The 20095-nt window shown below is 33.9% G+C and overlaps 2 protein-coding genes across 2 annotated transcripts; both read left to right on the top strand.

The window, feature by feature from the left end:
• The first annotated feature begins 1172 nt into the window (after window positions 1-1172).
• LOC140958582 (ABC transporter G family member 1-like) lies at window positions 1173-3678 on the top strand. The gene has a single exon (XM_073416083.1). The coding sequence runs from the start codon at window positions 1418-1420 to the stop codon at window positions 3584-3586; it is 2169 nt and encodes a 722-aa protein (XP_073272184.1). The 5' UTR covers window positions 1173-1417; the 3' UTR covers window positions 3587-3678.
• Window positions 3679-4516: 838 nt separating this feature from the next.
• Window positions 4517-17172, top strand: LOC140959062 (uncharacterized). The gene is made up of 18 exons (XM_073416790.1): window positions 4517-4857; window positions 5850-6071; window positions 7597-7692; window positions 8018-8070; window positions 8176-8272; window positions 8564-8637; window positions 9089-9203; window positions 9312-9422; window positions 9793-9869; window positions 10394-10460; window positions 13808-13873; window positions 14775-14882; window positions 15004-15134; window positions 15757-15823; window positions 15931-15998; window positions 16072-16165; window positions 16358-16428; window positions 16503-17172. The coding sequence occupies exons 1-18, from the start codon at window positions 4708-4710 to the stop codon at window positions 16864-16866; spliced, it is 2031 nt and encodes a 676-aa protein (XP_073272891.1). The 5' UTR covers window positions 4517-4707; the 3' UTR covers window positions 16867-17172.
• The last annotated feature ends 2923 nt before the right edge of the window (window positions 17173-20095 follow it).

Genomic DNA, 20095 nt, shown 5'->3' with positions numbered 1-20095 from the left:
ACACGATTTCGGATGTGTGTTACTTTTTATGATCAAGGGTAGGCACATTTGATATATAGTATATTTGGAGAGGTTTTATGTATAATTTTTTACACAAGCACAAGATCATGTATACAGATTAAATAGAAGGTGGAGTTCGAAATAGTATGGTTGTCTTATTTATTTATTTATTTATTATTATTATAAATACAATTTTAAATTTTAACTCAGAGAATTATTCTTCTTAAAAACTACAAGTTTGTGACAGTAACAAGTTCATACCAGTAATACTGAATGTATGAGAATTGCAGAGGATGAAATTCGAAATTCTGAAATTTAAAGGAAATGAATTATTATATTCTGGACAAGTAATAACTAAATAAATCTGAGTTTGTGGAAAATTTTAAGAGGGAGATTGATGAGGTTGCCAGCATCTTTCAGTAAATTTTGAGAGATAACTTTGGTCAAATTTTCTTTTTTTAAAAAATAACTTTGATCAAAATTATTAACATATACAAATCATAAAACTCATTCATAAATTAAAAATATACTCCATTTTATTGTTCTTTTTGACCGAAAAACTCAGATGACTTTTATGCCTAAAAGTAGCTCAACGTACAAGGTAATTAAGTTCACTCGAATTTTCAAACTAGAGGAACAAAAAGTATTGTATAATCGCTGCTCCTTAATTTGAATAAACAGTAGATTACCATCCTTACCTACTTTAATATTTGTTTCATGATTTCGTTTATTCAAATAGTAATACGTGTGGATAAAAAATTAGGAGGTGTAGGTCACCTCTCACATCTATCATTCAATCAAATAAATTAATTTTTTAAATTAAATATACCTACTATTAATCAAACTCAAAACCTTCTTTCGCACGATTATGTTTTCATGTTTTGATTCTATACTTAATTACATGCGAATAAATTATGTGTGTGTGCCCATAATCAAACAGTTAAAAAGTTTTAATTAAGCTAAATATCATATTCTTGATTTAACTGTATGGATGATATAAGTCCACCAAATTTGGGATAAAAAATCTTATGAACTTTAAAAAAAAAATAATATACTTCACTAGTTTAAAAATAATCAAAATAAAATATATAATGAAACATTAATTAAAGGGATTGCATGAAAATATGTATCCCATTTGTTGACCATTGGTGGCATAATTAAAACCATTCACACTTTTGTAGATTTCTTGTTATATATCTCCATTCATGCAGAGTCCCGAGTGGGATAATTTGTATTAAAAGCTCGTTTGCAAATCCAACACCTTTTCCTTTCCTAGAGAAGCACAAATCAATTCACACAGTTGGATATGGCAATCTTTAATTGTATTTTCATTTAAAATTTCATCTGTTTTTGTTGCTCCACAACTCTTAACCTACTTGTAACCAGCTGGATTCTTGCTCTTTCCTCCATCGATCCAATGTCGAGAGTTGCCTCAGCAGGGAATGAATTGGTTCAAGAAACAATGGAGTTTTACAGCCGTTCGGCGGAGATGTCACGCGCTGCCGCCTCCCCGACGCTGGGACAGCTTCTCAAGTGCGTCGGCGACGTGAGGAAGGAGGTCACAGGGGACGAAACGCCGGTGCATCAGGTTGTGGAAATGAGCATGGAGCCTCGCTCTCTTCCATTTCTGCTTACGTTCAGTAATCTTACTTACAGTGTCAAAGTTAGCCAGAAGTTCTCCCTCCTCCGCCGTGGAGCCGGTGCGACGAAAAGCCTTCTGGATAACATCTCCGGGGAGGCTCGTGACGGCGAGATAATGGCGGTTATGGGTGCTTCAGGATCCGGGAAATCAACCCTCATCGACGCTCTCGCGAATCGTATGGCGAAGGGAAGTTTAAAAGGCTTTGTCACGCTTAACGGTGAAGTATTAGAGTCAAGAATGCTGAAAGTGATTTCTGCATATGTAATGCAAGATGATCTTTTGTTTCCCATGCTCACAGTTGAAGAAACCCTCATGTTTGCTGCGGAGTTCAGGTTACCAAGGAACCTTTCGAAATCCAAGAAGAAACTCCGAGTCCAAACGTTAATCGATCAGCTTGGCCTAAGAAACGCCACCAAGACTGTCATCGGAGATGAGGGCCACAGGGGAGTATCCGGCGGCGAACGTCGGCGGGTTTCTATCGGAATCGACATTATTCACGACCCCATATTGTTGTTTCTTGACGAGCCCACGTCCGGGTTGGATTCAACCAGCGCTTTCATGGTGGTAAAAGTACTACAGAGAATTGCACAGAGTGGGAGTGTGGTGATAATGTCCATACACCAGCCGAGCTACCGGATTCTTGGATTATTGGACAAAATGATCTTCTTGTCAAGCGGACAGACTGTCTACAGCGGATCTCCCTCCAATTTGCCACTGTTTTTCTCAGACTTCGGCCACCCCATACCAGACAATGAGAATAGAACCGAGTTCGCACTTGATTTGATTCGTGAACTTGAAGGGTCATCAGGTGGAACAAAATCCCTCGTTGAATTCAACAGATCTTGGCAGACACTCAGAAGGTCATCAAGAAATTCTGAACTAATTCACGACCCACACGGATCCGTCAATCTTTCACTTAAAGAAGCAATCAGTGCCAGTATTTCAAGAGGAAAGCTAGTTTCCGGAGCAGGCGCAAATGACACAAGTAACCCCACGTCAATGGTCTCCACATTTGCAAATCCACTGTGGATTGAGCTAGCTGTACTCTCCAAAAGATCTTTCACAAATTCAAGAAGATTGCCCGAGCTCTTCATGGTCCGTCTCTGCGCTGTCGTGGTGACAGGATTCATCCTCGCCACCATGTTTTGGAGACTCGACAACTCCCCAAAAGGTGTCCAAGAGAGACTCGGATTCTTCGCATTCGCCATGTCCACAACTTTCTACACCTGCGCCGATGCTCTCCCCGTTTTCCTCCAAGAAAGGTACATATTCATGCGTGAAACAGCGTACAATGCTTACAGAAGATCATCCTACGTTTTATCCCATTCCCTAGTATCACTTCCATCACTACTATTTCTCTCCTTAGCCTTTGCTGCCATTACATTCTGGGCAGTGGGACTTGACGGCAGTTTCCTCTTCTACCTCTTGATAATCTTCGCCTCCTTTTGGGCCGGAGGTTCCTTCGTAACATTCTTATCCGGTGTCGTCCCACACGTCATGCTAGGATACACCATTGTTGTAGCCATTTTAGCATACTTCCTACTCTTCAGCGGCTTCTTCATCCACCGAGATCGAATCCCACCATACTGGATATGGTTCCATTACTTATCCCTTGTAAAGTACCCCTACGAAGGTGTTCTGCAAAACGAGTTCGGGGATAAGGTAAAATGCTTCGTACGTGGGATCCAAATATTTGACAGCACCCCTTTAGGGGCGTTGCCGAATTCTTTGAAAGTGAAACTTTTGGGTAGCCTTAGCAGCACACTGGGGATCAAGATTAGCACCAACACATGCTTGACCACGGGGGCTGACATTTTGCAGCAGCAAGGGGTGAATGATCTGAGCAAATGGGATTGTTTGTGGGTTACTGTGGCTTGGGGTTTCTTTTTTAGGGTTTTGTTCTACTTGTCCTTGTTGGTGGGGAGTAAGAACAAGAGAAGGTAAAAAAATATTCAAGTACTTGGAATTTAACATGGCCCTGAATGATTTATTTGTTTCCTCACTCTATGAACTGTGTTTTTTTTCTAAAAAATAAATGGGAATTTTGTATAATTATCTAGATATATAATTAATGAATGAATGCAAATGATGTGCTTTTTTTAATTAGTAGTGAGATTCAATATGATCAATTTTTGTAATTTCTTGGTTGCCATTTACTCTGCATTTCTTTGATGATTAATTATGTCTTGGTGACAAATGCAAAATTACTCACCTCTTCAAAAACCAATTTCATTTTGAATATGGAAACATTTTTGGCCTCTTAAGTTTAGGATGAAATATTTTCAATATTACATATACTCAAACTACATGTTATCTTCTGTTATTTTGCATGATAAAAATAAATAGATGATGTAAATTAAGTATTATACAAAATTATTATAATTTAAAGTTATTTTTATATTTATACAAATTTATTTTAAACAAGTTAATTATTATTAAAATAAATTATTAAATAATTATATAGAAAATATACAATACGGTTTGTATGCTAATTAGTTTATTATTAAAAATAACAATGTAATATTTGTCCAATATATTTTTCTCATTGTGATTTTGGTTCTCTATAAATTAAAATTTTAATTTTAGTTTGTTATATTTCTAATTTTAGTTTTTTTTCGACGTGACGTTATTACGATATCTATACATCGCCTATGTGACTCTGAGATGACGCTCACACAAGAAATTATGATAAAAAATGACTAAAATTATCGAAAAAATACATGATTAAAACTAACATCAGATAACTTATAAGGTGAAATAGCAAAGTAACCAACATATAAAACCAAAATTAAAGTTTTTCTAAAAGGACTACAAGTCAAACCAATATAACTTTTAGTACTAAATTGCAATTTCTATCCTATATCAATGACATTGAAGAGGAAGGAACCAAGCAAGAATTTCAACGCTTGATGATAATAAGCAAAACGAAGAGCACTCTGGAAAAACCCTTAAATTAAATCATGTTGGCGAATGCATTATCTATGAGCACGTAGTCTCTGTATTGTGAGGACAATTAGCTATTCCGCGTTAGGAATTGAACTATATAATCGGTTTTCGCGGACACAATGTCGTGGCTGCGATCGGCGGTGAACAAGGCGGTGGAGGTTGGAAACAAGAACAACCTTACTCGCACAGTAAGAAGCTATGCGGATTCTGTCGTTCATCATGCCGGTCAAGCTGTTGCCGAGGGTGCCAAACTCATCCAGGATCGCATTGTAAGTTTTCTGATTTATTCTCCCGCTCTTTTATATTTTTTCGCTGCGATTTCACATAGTAAAGCGGAGTGGATGTAGAGGCTCGTTGGTTTGTATTATTTTCGGAAAATGTTGAAAGCTAGTTACATATTACTGACCGTTTGTTGGGGTTTCACCGAATGTACATAGCAATGTTCACTAAAAAAATGGCAAAAGTTTCAATTTTTTTCCTTTTTGATTTTGTGAAACTACTTGTTTTTAGACAGTAGTCCTCTGGGTTTTTTTGTGCACACATCTTCGAATGTGACTGTACAAACTTTATCGAATATTTGCTACTCTACAATGTTGAGTGAGCGGGCGGTTGATCATGCACGGCATCTATGCTAACAACTGGAGAAGCTAACGCAATCTCATTGTTCTTCATTTTAATTTTTGGTTGAAAGGACTTTTGGATCGACAATTTCATATAATTGTATTTGGATGAATAGGTTGTGGAACTTGTCCAGCATGGAATTTAAATGTGTATTTCTTATAATTGACGTACTCTTTGGTTTTTTTCTCATGTTAGGGTCTGTTAGCAGCCTCCTTTACCAAAGAGTTTGTATGATAATGCATAGAACTGAAGGTGAAGGAGAAGTAGAATATATTGTTTTTGGGTATTGACTTTGACTGTTGTTGTGTGATATTATTTGGTTGTTGGTGTACTTAGTGCTTATAGAGTTGAGAAAGGTCTCAGTTATATTTTATAGAAAGAACTTCTACTCCCTTATTGATTGGTCATTGGTGATGGTTTTCTTTTTGTTCATGATAGGATAGAAGATTTACTTTCTTTTTTTGGTGTTAGGATTTTCAGAGCTTTGAATTTAGAGACTAAGATTTATAGTATATACCAGCCCAATTCTAGAGGAAAAATATTGACTGTTGCATTATAGGTGGATCTTTCTTTATATTTATTATGGCTATCATTTTTTGGCCTATATTCATTTGGTAGATTTCCCATTTGTCCTCATCAGGGTGGTCGGAATTTCAGAAGCTTCAAACAGGCAGTGAAAAGGTTAGAAGAGGCCTCTGTTTCTTGTAGGGGAGCTGAGAGAGCTGAATTGATAAGGAGATGGCTAGCTATACTTAAAGAAATTGAGAGCAAGTCTGGGAGCTCATCTGAAGACAAAGAAAAGATCAGCGAGCCTAATCAACTTTCTGAAGAGTCAATGGAGAGTCCAAGAAGACAGTCAATGGTCAGTTCAGTGATTTCACAGCTGTACTTTATTTGTTGTACTGCACTGGGCGAAATGTATTCATTCTCTGTTCCAGCTTATCTACTTTTGTACTTCATCTCACACTGAAATCGAAAGAGGCACACTTAGCGCATAGATGCCTATTGCCTAACCCTTTGAATCTTAGTCAATATGTTTAGATGGAGTGATAATTTCTGAAAGTGGAGAAACACCAAATATCTTTACTGATATCCTCCATGCTTGCATGACATGCTTAGATAAAATTCAAATGTCAGCTACTTGTTTGGAGATTTGATTTCTAACTTGACATTTGCAAATTAATTATGAACCCTGAAAATCTCCAATAAGTGTGCTCATAGATGCTAATCTTCTTTCAGCAGCAACAAACGCTTCAATACACAAAGAAACCCTGATTTGGATGAGATTGACATAGGTCCAGAGCGAATATAATTTTTAACCCATGTAGGACTTTGTTCTTGTTTGTCTAAGTGTTTGCACCTTCCACTTTTATGTGTTTCTATTGCACTAAATTGCAAATCTTTAAAATGCCAAGGTCGTGGATTGACAATGCTATTTCCATGGTACTCTTGGAACAAGTATGTAAGTGCATTTCTATTGTACATCTTTTTTTCATAATATAAATCTTTTCATGTATAAAAAGAGGCCCGTTGATTCCTTTTATAAGTCAGGTAGATGCTCTTCTCATACCATAATTTAAAATAACGATGACTTGGCTGCTGTGGTTTTATTTCCGCTTTTTATCTTTTTATTTTAAAATTTCAATTTATGCATTTTATCAACCATTTTGTTCTTGCTGTACTGAATTTAAGTGGACACGGGACTTGTAGTCATTTTCTCCTTCAAAACTTCAGCCTTCTGTTGTTTCACAATTTGTTTTGCTGGTGTGTGTGTTGAATATCTGCTACTAGAGTAGTTGTGACAATTAATTTATTATTTATCCGATTATTTGTCAAAGATCTTTATGGTTTACAACTTTTGAAGAGTTACCGCAGCTCCTTAGCCTTGTCGTAAACGTTAAATTGGAATGCCACGCTTGTTTACTTCCTTTTTGAATGAATATAAGAGGAATTTGTAAAGGATTGAAGGATTAATTAATATTTTGTGATAACATATAGTTATTCCTGATGGCTGGAGTGGCTAGCTATCATGACTTATTAGTACAGCAATGAGACTGAAAATTTGTGACTTTTTCATATAGTGATGGTGTGCCTGCTGACATGTTCAATGGAAGGTTTTTAGATTGGAATCCGGAATCCCTTGATTCCTTATATCTGACTATATAGGCCTTGATGTTGAAGTTTTTCTTGTTTGATCGTTGAGCAACTCATGTGATTAAAAGGTTCATGAACTCAAGTGTGATTTCAATTGTTCGATTTGTTTCTAATGTTTTTGTTTGTTTTGGAAAAATTTAAGCCTTGTTCTGTTTCTAATTGATAATTGTGAAATTGAATATTAGGGTTCCAAATTTGTTATGTTGCCTCCTAATTTATTGCAGCATTGACAGGTATTGTATTATGATCCAGTTATGGTGGGTGAGCCGATGACATTTCGTGATGTCTTTCTCTACAGCCAAGCTTTAGAGGGAATATCCATATGTATGGTAGGTGATCAAATCATAATCATTCAGTTGGTATATCTGATGTTTTTTTTATCTGAAAATTTATTCTTTTATTCTTCATTTAAAAAATAAGTTTGGTGCTTTTGTTGGGTGAACTGTTCATGATATGGCACTTTCACCCTTTTGGGTTGCGAGAGACATTCAAGATAGAAGTTGCAGCAATTAAATTGTCCTGGAAAATTAATTAAGTTTAAAGTTTTTAAATGTAACTTTTTTCTCGATACCCTATGTTAATATGTTCTATTCCAAGCATTTGATATATATATAAATTGTAATTATGGAGTTGGTTAACTTTTATGTGATTTAGATTCTCGAAGCACCGAATGAAGATGAAGTTCCTTTGCTCCTTGATTTATTTGGGTAAGTGTTTCATGATCCCAGACAATGCTTAATGGGTTCCAGCTTTGTTTTTAGAGAACATGAGGTGAAATATAATTTGCTTGATCTTTCTACTTTCATTTCCTTCTTATGTCTCACTGGAGGGAAAGAAGTGCATAACGCAATAGTGAGCAGCATTCAGGATCTTGCAAAAGTCTTTTCCAGCTATGAAGATGAAGTATTGGTGCGGATTGATTCATTGAAACAGTTATACCTTTTTTCAGAAACCAATTCTAATAACTTTGAAGGATGATGTTTGCGAATTTTTTACCATTAAAATTCCTGGTCTCACTCTGTGATTGATAAATCTGACCATACTTTGTGCTCCAGTATTCTCATTAAAGAAGATTGAAATGAGACCTTTAATTTTGATATTAGAATATGATACCTGATCCTAAGTCATGACTTAGGAGTGCATCCAATGTTGTTTGAAGTGGTTAAGTGGTTGATGAGTACATTGTTATTATTGCGGTAGGTGAAGAGGGAGGAATTGCTTCAGTTTGCTGAAGGGGCCATAACAGGGATGAAAGTCAATGCTGATATTGGAAGGTAAGATATTAGAGAACACTCAATTTTTTAGCTTCATTTTCCCGTACATTTTTTCCCTTAAAAATTTTGAATTGGTATGTAGTGTGAGTCTCCGGTTCATGTGAAAGCGAAGTTCTGTTTAACTTAGCGTTACTTAATTTTAACTCGCTGGTATCAGAGAACACTCAGTTTTTTAGCTTCCTTTTCCTAGACTTTTTTCCCTTGCAAATTTTGAATAGTATGTAGTGTGAGTCTGTGGTTCACGTGAAAGCGAATTTCTGTTTAACTTAATGTTACTTAATTTTAGAGCTCTGGAACACTCAGTTTTTTAGCTTCCTTTTCCTATATATTTTTCCCTTAAAAATTTTGAATTGGTATATAGTGTGAGTCTCCGGTTCATGTGAAAGCGAAATTCTGTTTAACTTAAGATTTTTTTCTTACTTTTTAGTTGTGTCTGTGTGCCTGCATGCAGAATTGATGCCGAAGTTTCCACCTTGAAGAAAAAACTTGATGAACATGCATCACATAGGCATGTTGGTGATGGTCATGAAACAAACTATAAAGGTGACATTTCTCTGACAATAGAGGTAAACTTGGCCACACCTGCCCATTTTTCTTTGATAAAATATTTGATAACATCTTTTTGTGGACCGGAAGTTCATATTTTTGTGTCGTGGTACTTATTTTTCCTTTAGGATCTAAAAGAGGCACTTTCACATATCAGAGCTTGTTCCAGATTGGAAGGGCTCCTGCTGAAAAAGAAGGATCTTAAATATGGAGATACAGCTGAAATTCATGCTCAGAAGGTACAATGTTTGTATACTATACCTTCTGCTAAACAATGCCTGTCTCCTTTTCATAGCATCTTGTTCGTAGTGTTAGATAAGACTGAATGGGGCATCTTCTGGTTTCCATTTTTATCAGTTTGCTTTTCAATTATTTAAGTTATTTTTTTATATACGAGGTTGCTCTCCTTTTTTAGTTTTTTTGGTACATTGTCCCTTCCCGCACAAGTTTTAACAAGTATATTTATTGGATACTGCTTTACCTTGTTGCTTTTGTTGACCTCTACATGTGCTTGGAGTAATTTTCGTTGGAATTTGCTCCTTGATTTCTAAAAATTCTTATGCAATCTTTTTGTCTGCATGTCTAAAGTAGTTTTCTTAGCACTGGCAGGTTGATAAGTTGAAAGTCTTATCGGAATCTCTTTCCAGCTCCTCAGGGAAATCTGAGAAGCGCATAGCTGAACACAGGTTCCTCCATAAGCAAATATGTGCAATCCATTTTCTTTTTTGATATAAAAATCCCAAATAGGTGCTGGAGGTGTTTTTAATGATTGTATCTTGCTATTCTATTAAAGTTGCTGTTTATCTATGTTTATTTCTTTCTTATTTTTTAGTTGTTTGCCTTATTGTATATGGGTTTTCCATGTTATGATAATATGATGATCAGATGATGTTATTCATAGAGGCGCAATGAGGTGTACAATACTTTCGGTTTTAGGGCAAGGAGCAGGCATTCAATAAATCACGTGCCTAATTAACGAGGGAACATGGAATTAAGTTTAGTTTAATGTATTTAGTGCAGTAATTTTGCAATTATTGTAACAACAAGACTCTTGTTATGCTACACTCGGGGCTTAGTGGGATATGTCCCCTGATGCTATTTAAATACTATTACGGAAACATGTCAATCCCTCGATGGTTTGTTTTATTTGATGGGTTTGTGTTATTAGTTATTACTGTCTGAATCTATGGTTGCCTTGACTTTTTCACAGAGTTCAGAAAGAAGAGGCGCTAAAATTCCGTGTGAGCAAAGCTACTGAAGTTAGTGAAATAGAAAAGGTATTTCTTCCTACAGAATGTGATTTTTTGTTTGCCGGGAAGAAGTCTGGAAAATCAGAAACCCATTTCTGTCATTTTAGATGATAAGATTAAAAAATACAATAGAAAATGTTAGTCTTTGCATGATAATCTGACTTTTTATGAACGGTAATGAAAATGCTTTCAAATGCATTTGTGACACCCTTGACACCCCATACTTAACCATGTACATGTCTACATGATATATATTTGAAAATTGTATGCGGACATAGAAATATATTTCGTGTATGTACTATGAATTACTGACATAGCAGCTAGAATGGTTGACTTGTACAGAAATTTCAGCGGCATCTCTCTGTGAACTGTATTTAACCACCTGTCTCAAATCAAGTATCAAAAGGAATGCAATTCAATAAACTAAATTCATAAAACTCACAACTAGTATGCCCTTCAAAACTTCTTCTACATAACGTAACTTAACTCCATTCTTTCAAGATTACAAAAGTGAGTACGTAAAGACCATCAATATATATGTACATAAGTTCGTACATAAGTTCCGAAATCACTTTCTTAGTCATTCATACAACACATACATACAAGCTCCTTCAAATACATTAATGTCTGCGTATCAAAGTACTTTTATCCCTTCAATCATTCAAGTAATTACCATCACTACATGTATTTCTTAAAAACTTTACATGTATAATACAACCATTCCTTTCTTTTTCAGCATTTTGGCATATGACTTCCCATCGGTTTCATTCTAACCTCTCTTGCATGAATCACATGAAACTAAACAAAATGAGTTTATACAACTCAGCAAGTGGAATTCGTTTAATATCGAAGTACATATATCATAACTTGAAAAGAAGTACCCTCACTTGTACCGTGCAAACCATCATTCCTTGAAGGACCTAAATAACAACATATTGATGATGACTTTCATACTTGTTTTTTTTTTCATTTTATGGCATTGATAGTTCCATGTTCATTCACTCATTAAACATGTACATATTCAGTTGCATTCATTCATTGTACATGTTAGTTGACCAACACATTTCATTGCGGGTTTCCCATACTTTCAGGTATTAATTGTCATTCATTAACATATACCCATGAAATCATTTCTTTATAGATATTTTATCAAACACTTGAGATGCATGTTCATTTTATAGTTTTTTCACTTTAAAGGGATACATATAATTCATTCTTTCAATTTTGATTAATACGTAAATATATTATGATAGAATTTCCCGAACACTTGAAAGAATGAAAGAAGTTATACATACTTCATCAATCATATTTAACATATGTTGATGTGAGCAACAAATAATCGAATTCAACTTACAACCGAAGCGAGGGACGATAATCTTAGTGCTTTGGTGGTATTCTTAGACTGCAAATTCATAGGATAATTCATGAATATCGAAAATTTTCCAACATCATATGTAATTTCTCTAATTCTTTTTAAGTAACCCACTATAACTAAGAAGAAAATACCTACTCAAGATCACCTGCTTGTGTAGGCGAGCAATCCACCTTGAATTGAAGAAGAAAATGGATGTTTGATGAAGAAGTTTTGAAGAGGAAGGAAGAACCCTAGGTTCTCAATTGGTTTTCTGGCTTGGAAAGGAGTTGGAATGGAATAAATTGTGTAAAAATCAAGTTATCTACCCTTTAAATGCTGAAAATCGTGTCTGGGAAACACGCTTTCGCAGCTGGGTGGTGTGTTTTGGGCACGCCTCCGGAACATGCTAACAGGGTCTTGGGCGCGGTGGCACGTCTTGCCTGCGCAGGGGCACGCTTTGTTATGTCCAAAACGTTATTTTCTCGTCGGAACTGACAAAATTGGTAAACATAAAAGTTGAAGCTCTATGTCTTGGCTTTTGTTTTCAATTAGCCTTACTCAATTATCATATTGGATCAGAGAGTTATGCTCATTCTACCAAAATGTATCATTGCAGAAACGACAATACACAAGACACACTTCGGGGTGATTTGGACCTTTCTTCTGATTGGATTTAGACAACCTAAACATAAAAGTTATAGTCTTATTTCTTGGTTTTTTAATGGAAGTGGTCTCACATCATTCAGACTAATATTCAAATTATCATACTAAAAACCGTAACCACTGCCACATTTGTTATATCATTTTCTGCAATTCAATTACATATTTAGCTCAAGTTCAATAAGTTCCAGTCATAAACTCGCGTTCATCATTTATTTTCATATATCTACAATATTAAACACGAAGTATAACAATGAAAGAACATCAATATTATATTACGAGTCATGTTCGTGTGAATTTCCGAATTCTTAAACATGTGAATCACATTATGCAATGGAAATTTAATTCATATTAAGAATATATATTGCTTTATATTCGTAAAATAAGGATGATAGAAACACCGTACGTAGAGCATAAGGACCTAGGGACGACAGGGCATTACAACATTTTTGAGGAACTGTTATCACTAATCATAAGACAAAAAGAAAATGTGCCAATCTACTGCTTTTTGGAATTTCTCTTCTGCATAAGATTCGTGGAGAAAATAAGATCCCTCTAGAAAGAACTTTTACATGTCTCTATCATCACCCTTCACTGATCACGCCACGGCATGTGATGATTTATTCTGTATTTAAGCAAGTGAATTCTTCCTGCCGGATGCTAAATGAATAATTCCTTCAAAGATGGATGGATTGCATCAGATCACACCATGAGGTTGGCATACCTGAAATTTGGTGATGTTTGAGAGGTTCACTTCTTTGCTTCTAATAACTGAATTTCTAGCTTAACTGATTGATGGTTGACTTTATGCCTGTGCAAAGTGTATACATTAAAGTTTTATATCTATTTAATAGGATAAGATGTTAGGATGGGTTCGAGAAAGAATGATAGGATGCAGGGATAGTCTTGGAAGATATAGATAGGGATTTGAAACTGCAGCTGTTATGGGAACTTCCTTTGTTTCATTAGTATGGCCCATTTGCAGGATCAGAGAAGTTTTCCTTTCTTTATGTAGTGTATTAAAGAAAAAAAAGGTACTTATATGTCATTTAAGGACATTAAATAAAGTTCCTTGGACATTAAAAAATGATGCAAATTTTTCTTCTGGCCTACTGTTGGATTCTATAGATCCATTTCTGATGTTTAATATGGCTTGGACCTTGTAATTATTTTTGTTTTCCTGCCAGGTAGTGAGAGAATAAAATGTTATTGATGAAATCTAGTGTTGATCTGAAACTTTATTCTCTATGATGTATTTTTCCATGAGTTGGTTTATGTAGTGTCGGTTCTCTATCATGATTGCTTCGCCAAATTGCTTTAGTTAAGCAACTAGGCTTTTGTCTTGATTGTCCTTTTTCAGGAACTAGCAGCTGAGATATCTGGTCTTGAGAAACAGAGAAATGAACTTGAAGCTGAATTGAAAAAGGTCTAGATCTTATTTGCTTAATAAAAAAAGACGCTGTTTGTTGCAAAAATGACAAGTGCATAATGTTTCATTTGTATATCCTAGCAATTTATTTTTTGCTTTATGGTATGCTTGTGTTCATATGAATGTGGTGGTTCCTCTATGATAACCAATCAGTGTGCTCCGTGAGAGTAATATCTTTGGATCCAGAGTTGCAGCCATTGTCGTGAAATAGTTGTCATTGCCTAAGTTTTTTATATAACTTTTGTTTATTCATTTAACACTATCAAGTTGTTGGATAGCAAATTATTTTGTCGAAACGTCTGTATCAACTATCTGTATGACTCTAACAGAGTTTTCATTTTCTTCCTCTTTTTTGCCTCTTTTGGGAGGACCTAGTGTATTCTGAGACCGTTAAAAAAAAACCAATGCTTTTGGCTTAGGTTTGTGCAATTGTAATTCTCTTACTGTGTTTTTTTTGTACATCCATCATCCGCTACTGGAATTTGAAGGTGGCTTTCACACACTTAAATAAAGAGAATTCCTTTTCATTTATAACATTTGTAAAGGCCAATTTTGATGTGACCAATATTTTCATGCCCTCCATTTATTTCTCTTTCATTTTTTAAAATCTGTTGTTTCAGTGCTTAGTTCCTGAGGATCTATTATTTATTTACGAATTATGTTGAAAATTTCAGATTTGAATTCAGATGCAACTGTACTCGGGTCTCATCTGAATGATATGCTTCCCTGTTCTTATTGCCTAGGATCTCGACCATCATAAGAATTAATAAATCCACGTGCATTTGACACCTCCATTGGGCATTATCATGTCATCTCTAAGTAACAAGACTATTGACTTTTTTTCCTAATTATACATTTTGATCATGAATAATATGTCTGAATTATTTCAATGACTAAGGTTAATATCTCCTTATCTGGCGCGCAAACTCGTTTTCGCAATGTTATGGAAGAGAGGGATAAATTCTTTGAAGCGAATGATCAAATTGTCGCCCATCTAAAAACCAAGGTCTACCACTCTGTTAAAAAATTATTATGTTTTCCTCCGCATGTGTAAAATTTGTGTGTGTACTGTTGGTTTGATTTTCCCTTCCAATTATTTGATTGGATTTGTCTTTACAACTTTGTAGGAAGACGAGCTATCAAGATCCGTCAACTCATGTCAAGCAGAAGTAAATGTTCTTGTTACTTGGATCAACTTTTTGGAGGATGCTTGGTCTCTTCAGTGTTCATACACCGAGTCCAAGGAGAAGGATACCAAGTATGTTTCTGAACACTGACAGCCTCTGATTTTTGGACCGATATCGCTAAACTTTAATTTTTCCAAGTAACTCTCGGCATATGATGCATCATTGCATTTTAAAAAAATGATTTTAAATACTTTTTTTTATGTTAAAATATAGAAATTATACTGAAACTAAACTCCAAAAATTAATTTTTTTGAGACGAAATTATTTAAAAATGCAATTTTTGTTATTTTAAATTTATGATTGTTATAATAATTTTTTAGAAAATGTTAGGGGTGGTGTGATCGTTTTAAAAAAAATCAAAAGTATAGATAAAAATGTTAATAATTTTAGATTTTTGGAAAATGAATGAGATATGCTAGTTACAGGTGAATTACAAATTTAATAAACATAAATTTTTATTATATTTTTTGTAATTTGAGAAGAGTATTTCACGATGACCCCAAAAATAGAGTACCCAAAAATAATTACTCTAATTTCCTGATGCTTTATAAGATGGTAGGTACAGGTTTTAGCTTCTGTTCTCAAACTTTTCATATTTCATCATGTTTTAGTCCTGAGAAAGTTCTATTTTCGTTGTTATAATATTTGAACTTTGAAATTATATTGATACTAATTTATGACTTCGTTTTAAAGTGCTGAACTGGAGAGACACGAAGATTACTTTATGAACTTGGTTACTAAGCTGCTCTCTTCTTATGAGGTGCCTATTAGTCTCCCCTTAGATGATGCTTAAGCCAACTATCATTCCCGTTCTTACAAAAATTTTCCGAATTACATACTCTTTGACACTCTTATTATTCTATGCAGAAAGAGTTGAGACATCCTATTGATCGCATTGGGAAATATGTCGAGAATTTAAAGGCCTTAACTCAAGGGTACTTCCTCATGTTAATTTTGCAGTAGATTATGGTTCCAAATTCGACCAAAGTGCCTTTTTTACCTTTTCAGGTCAGCACTAACTCTTGATACAGAAATGGACAATTCCAAAATGTTGAATCCAAGGAGAAATCTGGAGGAGGAATACCTTGATTATGAAGCTAGGGTAAAAACAATGCTCCCTATACTTCTGCATCGTGTTTTCATTATCCCAATATGTAAAGCTGAGAACAGCCTACCGACAGTAGTATTTTTTTTTTTAATCAACCGTGCTAGGCGTGCTTATGTATAAAACAGGAAGATGCCAAGGCTAGTTACACTTGAAATTTACAGAAGTCAAGTGTCTTATTTATTGCAGATCATAACTACTTTCAGCGTAGTGGACAACATGAGAGAGCAGTTCTATGCTCAGCAAGGAAAAATCTCCAGGTCTGATCCTCAAAATTCATCTGTTTCCCACATTTTGTTAACCATTCTTAAATTTCCTGTTTTGTACCGTTCAGTAAAGAAAATCCTAAGGTTAAAGAGCTATTCGACAATATTGAGAAGCTAAGACAGGAATTCGAGTCCATTGAGAGGCCTAATTTGGAAATCGAGAACCCTACTAAAGAGTCAGATGCATCTCCTCGGGACAAGTCAAAAGAAAGTGTTCCACAACCCACATACCAAACTGCAGAGGCACTTGGAGCTGAGGGCCAAAAGCCTCCTGTGAAGCCAGAGCATGTGCTTGACCCCGAAGCAGAATTGGCAAAGCTGGAGTCAGAATTTGGCAATGTTCGTCATAATTACTCGACAGAAGAAATCGGTGAGTGGGAATTTGACGAGCTCGAGAGGGAGTTGAGATCTGGGGACTCGTCTGGCAAATAGACAGATGCCGTATGCAACAACGACAGTGTTCAACGGATGCCGTATGCAATGACGACAATGTTCTGTTTTGCTCGTAGTCTTCAAATCTTGGTAAATGGTTCTGAGCTCCTCGAGCCATATTTTAGCTTTGGGAGTTCACTTTAATGCTTGCTGCATTTTAAGTTGTCCAAGCTTGTGTACATTTTAAAATGTAAAATAAATTCAATGTCTCTTGATCTCATTATGTTGTTTTTTTCGGAGCTCAAATTTTTTAATGTTTTGAGATGACAAAGGCTTGTTTTTATTGCAGTTCGTAATTTTGTTTTATTTTTTATTTATTGAATTTACAGTTTGTAATATTGATGCAAATGTCTTGTTTTTATTTTTATTTCGGATGGATAAGCATAGGCTGTAAACGGGCCTCATGGGTCGTTCTTTTATCTCATTTTTTGTCAGGCCCAATTCAGAGCTTTCTCGGGCTTCAGACCTGCCTTCTAACTATCTTGGTCACTGGAGCAGACCCAACCCAGTAACAGGGAAGAATATTCTCTTGTGCCTAAATTCTTAGATATGTTTTTGATAAGATTGTTCTAACGACCCTTAATTAATTTATTTTCTCTATTTTAAAAAAATGCCTCATAATTAATCTGATGAAAGCAAAAGAAAGTAAAAGATACACATTAAAATTATAGGTGAATTATATTTTTTATTGTTGATTTCTTGGTCTAGTGTTAATGACGAGACTTAAAGATCTACGAGATCTCGGATTCAAATCTTACTTATGAGGGAAGTTTATATGAGAAATTTCAAATCACAATATATAAAAAATATTTACCTAAAAGAAGTTAGAAATGTTCATAAAAAAATTAAAATATTCTTTAAAAAAAATAAATGGCATTGGGGAATGCTTATTTTTTTTTATACTAATTAATGTTTCTTATGTGTGATGCACATAATGGTATTTTATGTAATTAATTATTAAAATTAGTAAATATTAGTTTTTGAATAAGTATTTAAAATTATTAATATAATATAATGAATATATTTAAAATTTAAATATTATTAAAAAATGTTCGTGTTATTTGAGATAAACCTCAAATGAATATAACAATATTATGTGGTTAAATTGACTTTATTATTTTAGTCAAGTGGAAGTATGATTAACAAAAAGAATAGAAAAAGATATTTAAACATCATATATTATTTTGTTTATAAAAAATTTAAAAATTAAATAAATAAATTTCAAAAAATCAAATTTTTTTTGTAATTTATTAGATGAATAAATTTTGATTGAAAATTTTAATTAATTTTTAAGATATGTTAAAAAAATATTTATATTAAAGTTCTATTGAGATTCATAATAATAGTAATTTACGAACAATTAATATACTAAAAATTCATAATGATATTTTTTAAAAAAGTTGAACATAATGTTATATAAAAATGTATATTTTATTTAATATGATAGAGAGCAGGATACTAAATCTATAAAAATAACACAAAAATCAGAACTAAATAATAATTGATCATCTTATATTACATTTAATGAAACAAATCAATAAATTATTATTTATCAATCAAAACAAATATTTTATTAATTATTTTTTTATATTTATTTTTTTTATCATATTAAATTATTAATTTACATTTAGGGACAATAAAAAAATATACGACTCATTTTAAATTTAATTAAATAAAAGGGATTTTGACTTTTTTAAATCGAAAAAAGGGAGTTGACTGCTGTTAGTTAGGTGAGTTAATTTAGTAGGTCATTAATTAGTTAGTTAGATTTTACTTTTTTTAAAAATATTTTTTAAAATTGATATATCCCTCTCCGATTTGAGTTTTCATTTATTCCCGTTATTTCTGTGTTCTTCACGACAAAATAATCAAAAATCATTTGAAAATTTGAAGATTTGTAGAGAAGTTAGTATATACTCGAATGCTCTGTATTGCTATATTTGTTTCAGTTTAGTTTTGATTTTTTTTTTTTAATTTTTGTGAGTGGAGTTGGTGTGAGTATTTACAGTCGAGGAACATGTTTATTATTGTGTGGGTCGAGAAGGTGGATGGAGTGTGACTCGAGTATGATCGTATGTGCTAGGTCTGGATAGTGGAGTGTGATTTTATTAATATGTAATGTATTTGAGTTGAATTTTTAATTTTGGGTCGATGGGGTGGTGAGTGGGTGGAGTGGACAAGATTGTGCTTTAAATTTTAAGTTTGGGTCGAGTGGGTGGTAAATTGTTGGGTCGAGTGGTGGTGTTTGGGGTTTGATTTAGGGTTTTGTTTAGGATTTGGGTCGAGTTTGGGACGAGTTTGGGTCGAGTGGTAGAGAGATTTTGAATTTTGATCATTTCATAATACATAAGTCATTCTATACATGATTAGAACGTAAATATATAAAAAAAATTTAATTGTGTAAACATTTTAATATGAGTTATGTATTATAATTTAAGTGTGTTGGTTAAAAAAATCATAACAATATTAGACGAATGTATCTCTTATCGGGTTGAATTTTTGCTCGAATAAAATTCTTAACAAATTTTTTAATTCCAATAAAATATTTAACAAATTTCATAATAATAGAACCTAAAAAACTCATAACATGTAAGACTCGACTCAAATTAAACTACTCTACCAAAATATTCGCGCCACACAACCGACTCAACGNCTAAAAAACTCATAACATGTAAGACTCGACTCAAATTAAACTACTCTACCAAAATATTCGCGCCACACAACCCACTCAACGCAATTTTGGGTTGAGTGGGTCGCGCCACACAAATATTGGGTTGAGTGGGTCGCGCCAAAGAGCTACAATTTGTGTGACTAGAAACAATAATCCTAATACAATTCAAATCACAACTTGCTTTCATTTTTTATGGTGTTATATAATTAATCAATTGATGAATCATTCTCTAAATATATTTTTTTGTATGAGATCGTTATTAGATCGAATGTAGTAAAAAAATATCACATAAATTAACTAAAAATCAATATAAAGTATCATATAAATGTTTTAATCCAACTATCATATAAATGTTTTAATCCAACGACCATAATTTATCCCAAATACAACAACAACAATAATGCCTAAAATTTCTCGTTGGATTTTTTGCAGATGAATATTTTCTAGACTCATCGTTAATTCTTAGCAAAAAACCAGAACAATGATGCAAGATGGAAGATGGTTCGAGTGTGCAGCAGCAGCAGATGAGGAAAACAAAATCTTGGGTTGAGGTGAGAA

This window comes from Primulina huaijiensis, chromosome 15 (assembly GCF_012295235.1).
Source record: "Primulina huaijiensis isolate GDHJ02 chromosome 15, ASM1229523v2, whole genome shotgun sequence".
NCBI classification, from domain to species: domain Eukaryota; kingdom Viridiplantae; phylum Streptophyta; class Magnoliopsida; order Lamiales; family Gesneriaceae; genus Primulina; species Primulina huaijiensis.
Note: the sequence above shows the minus strand (reverse complement) of the source record. Positions and strands in the feature narration are given on the sequence as shown.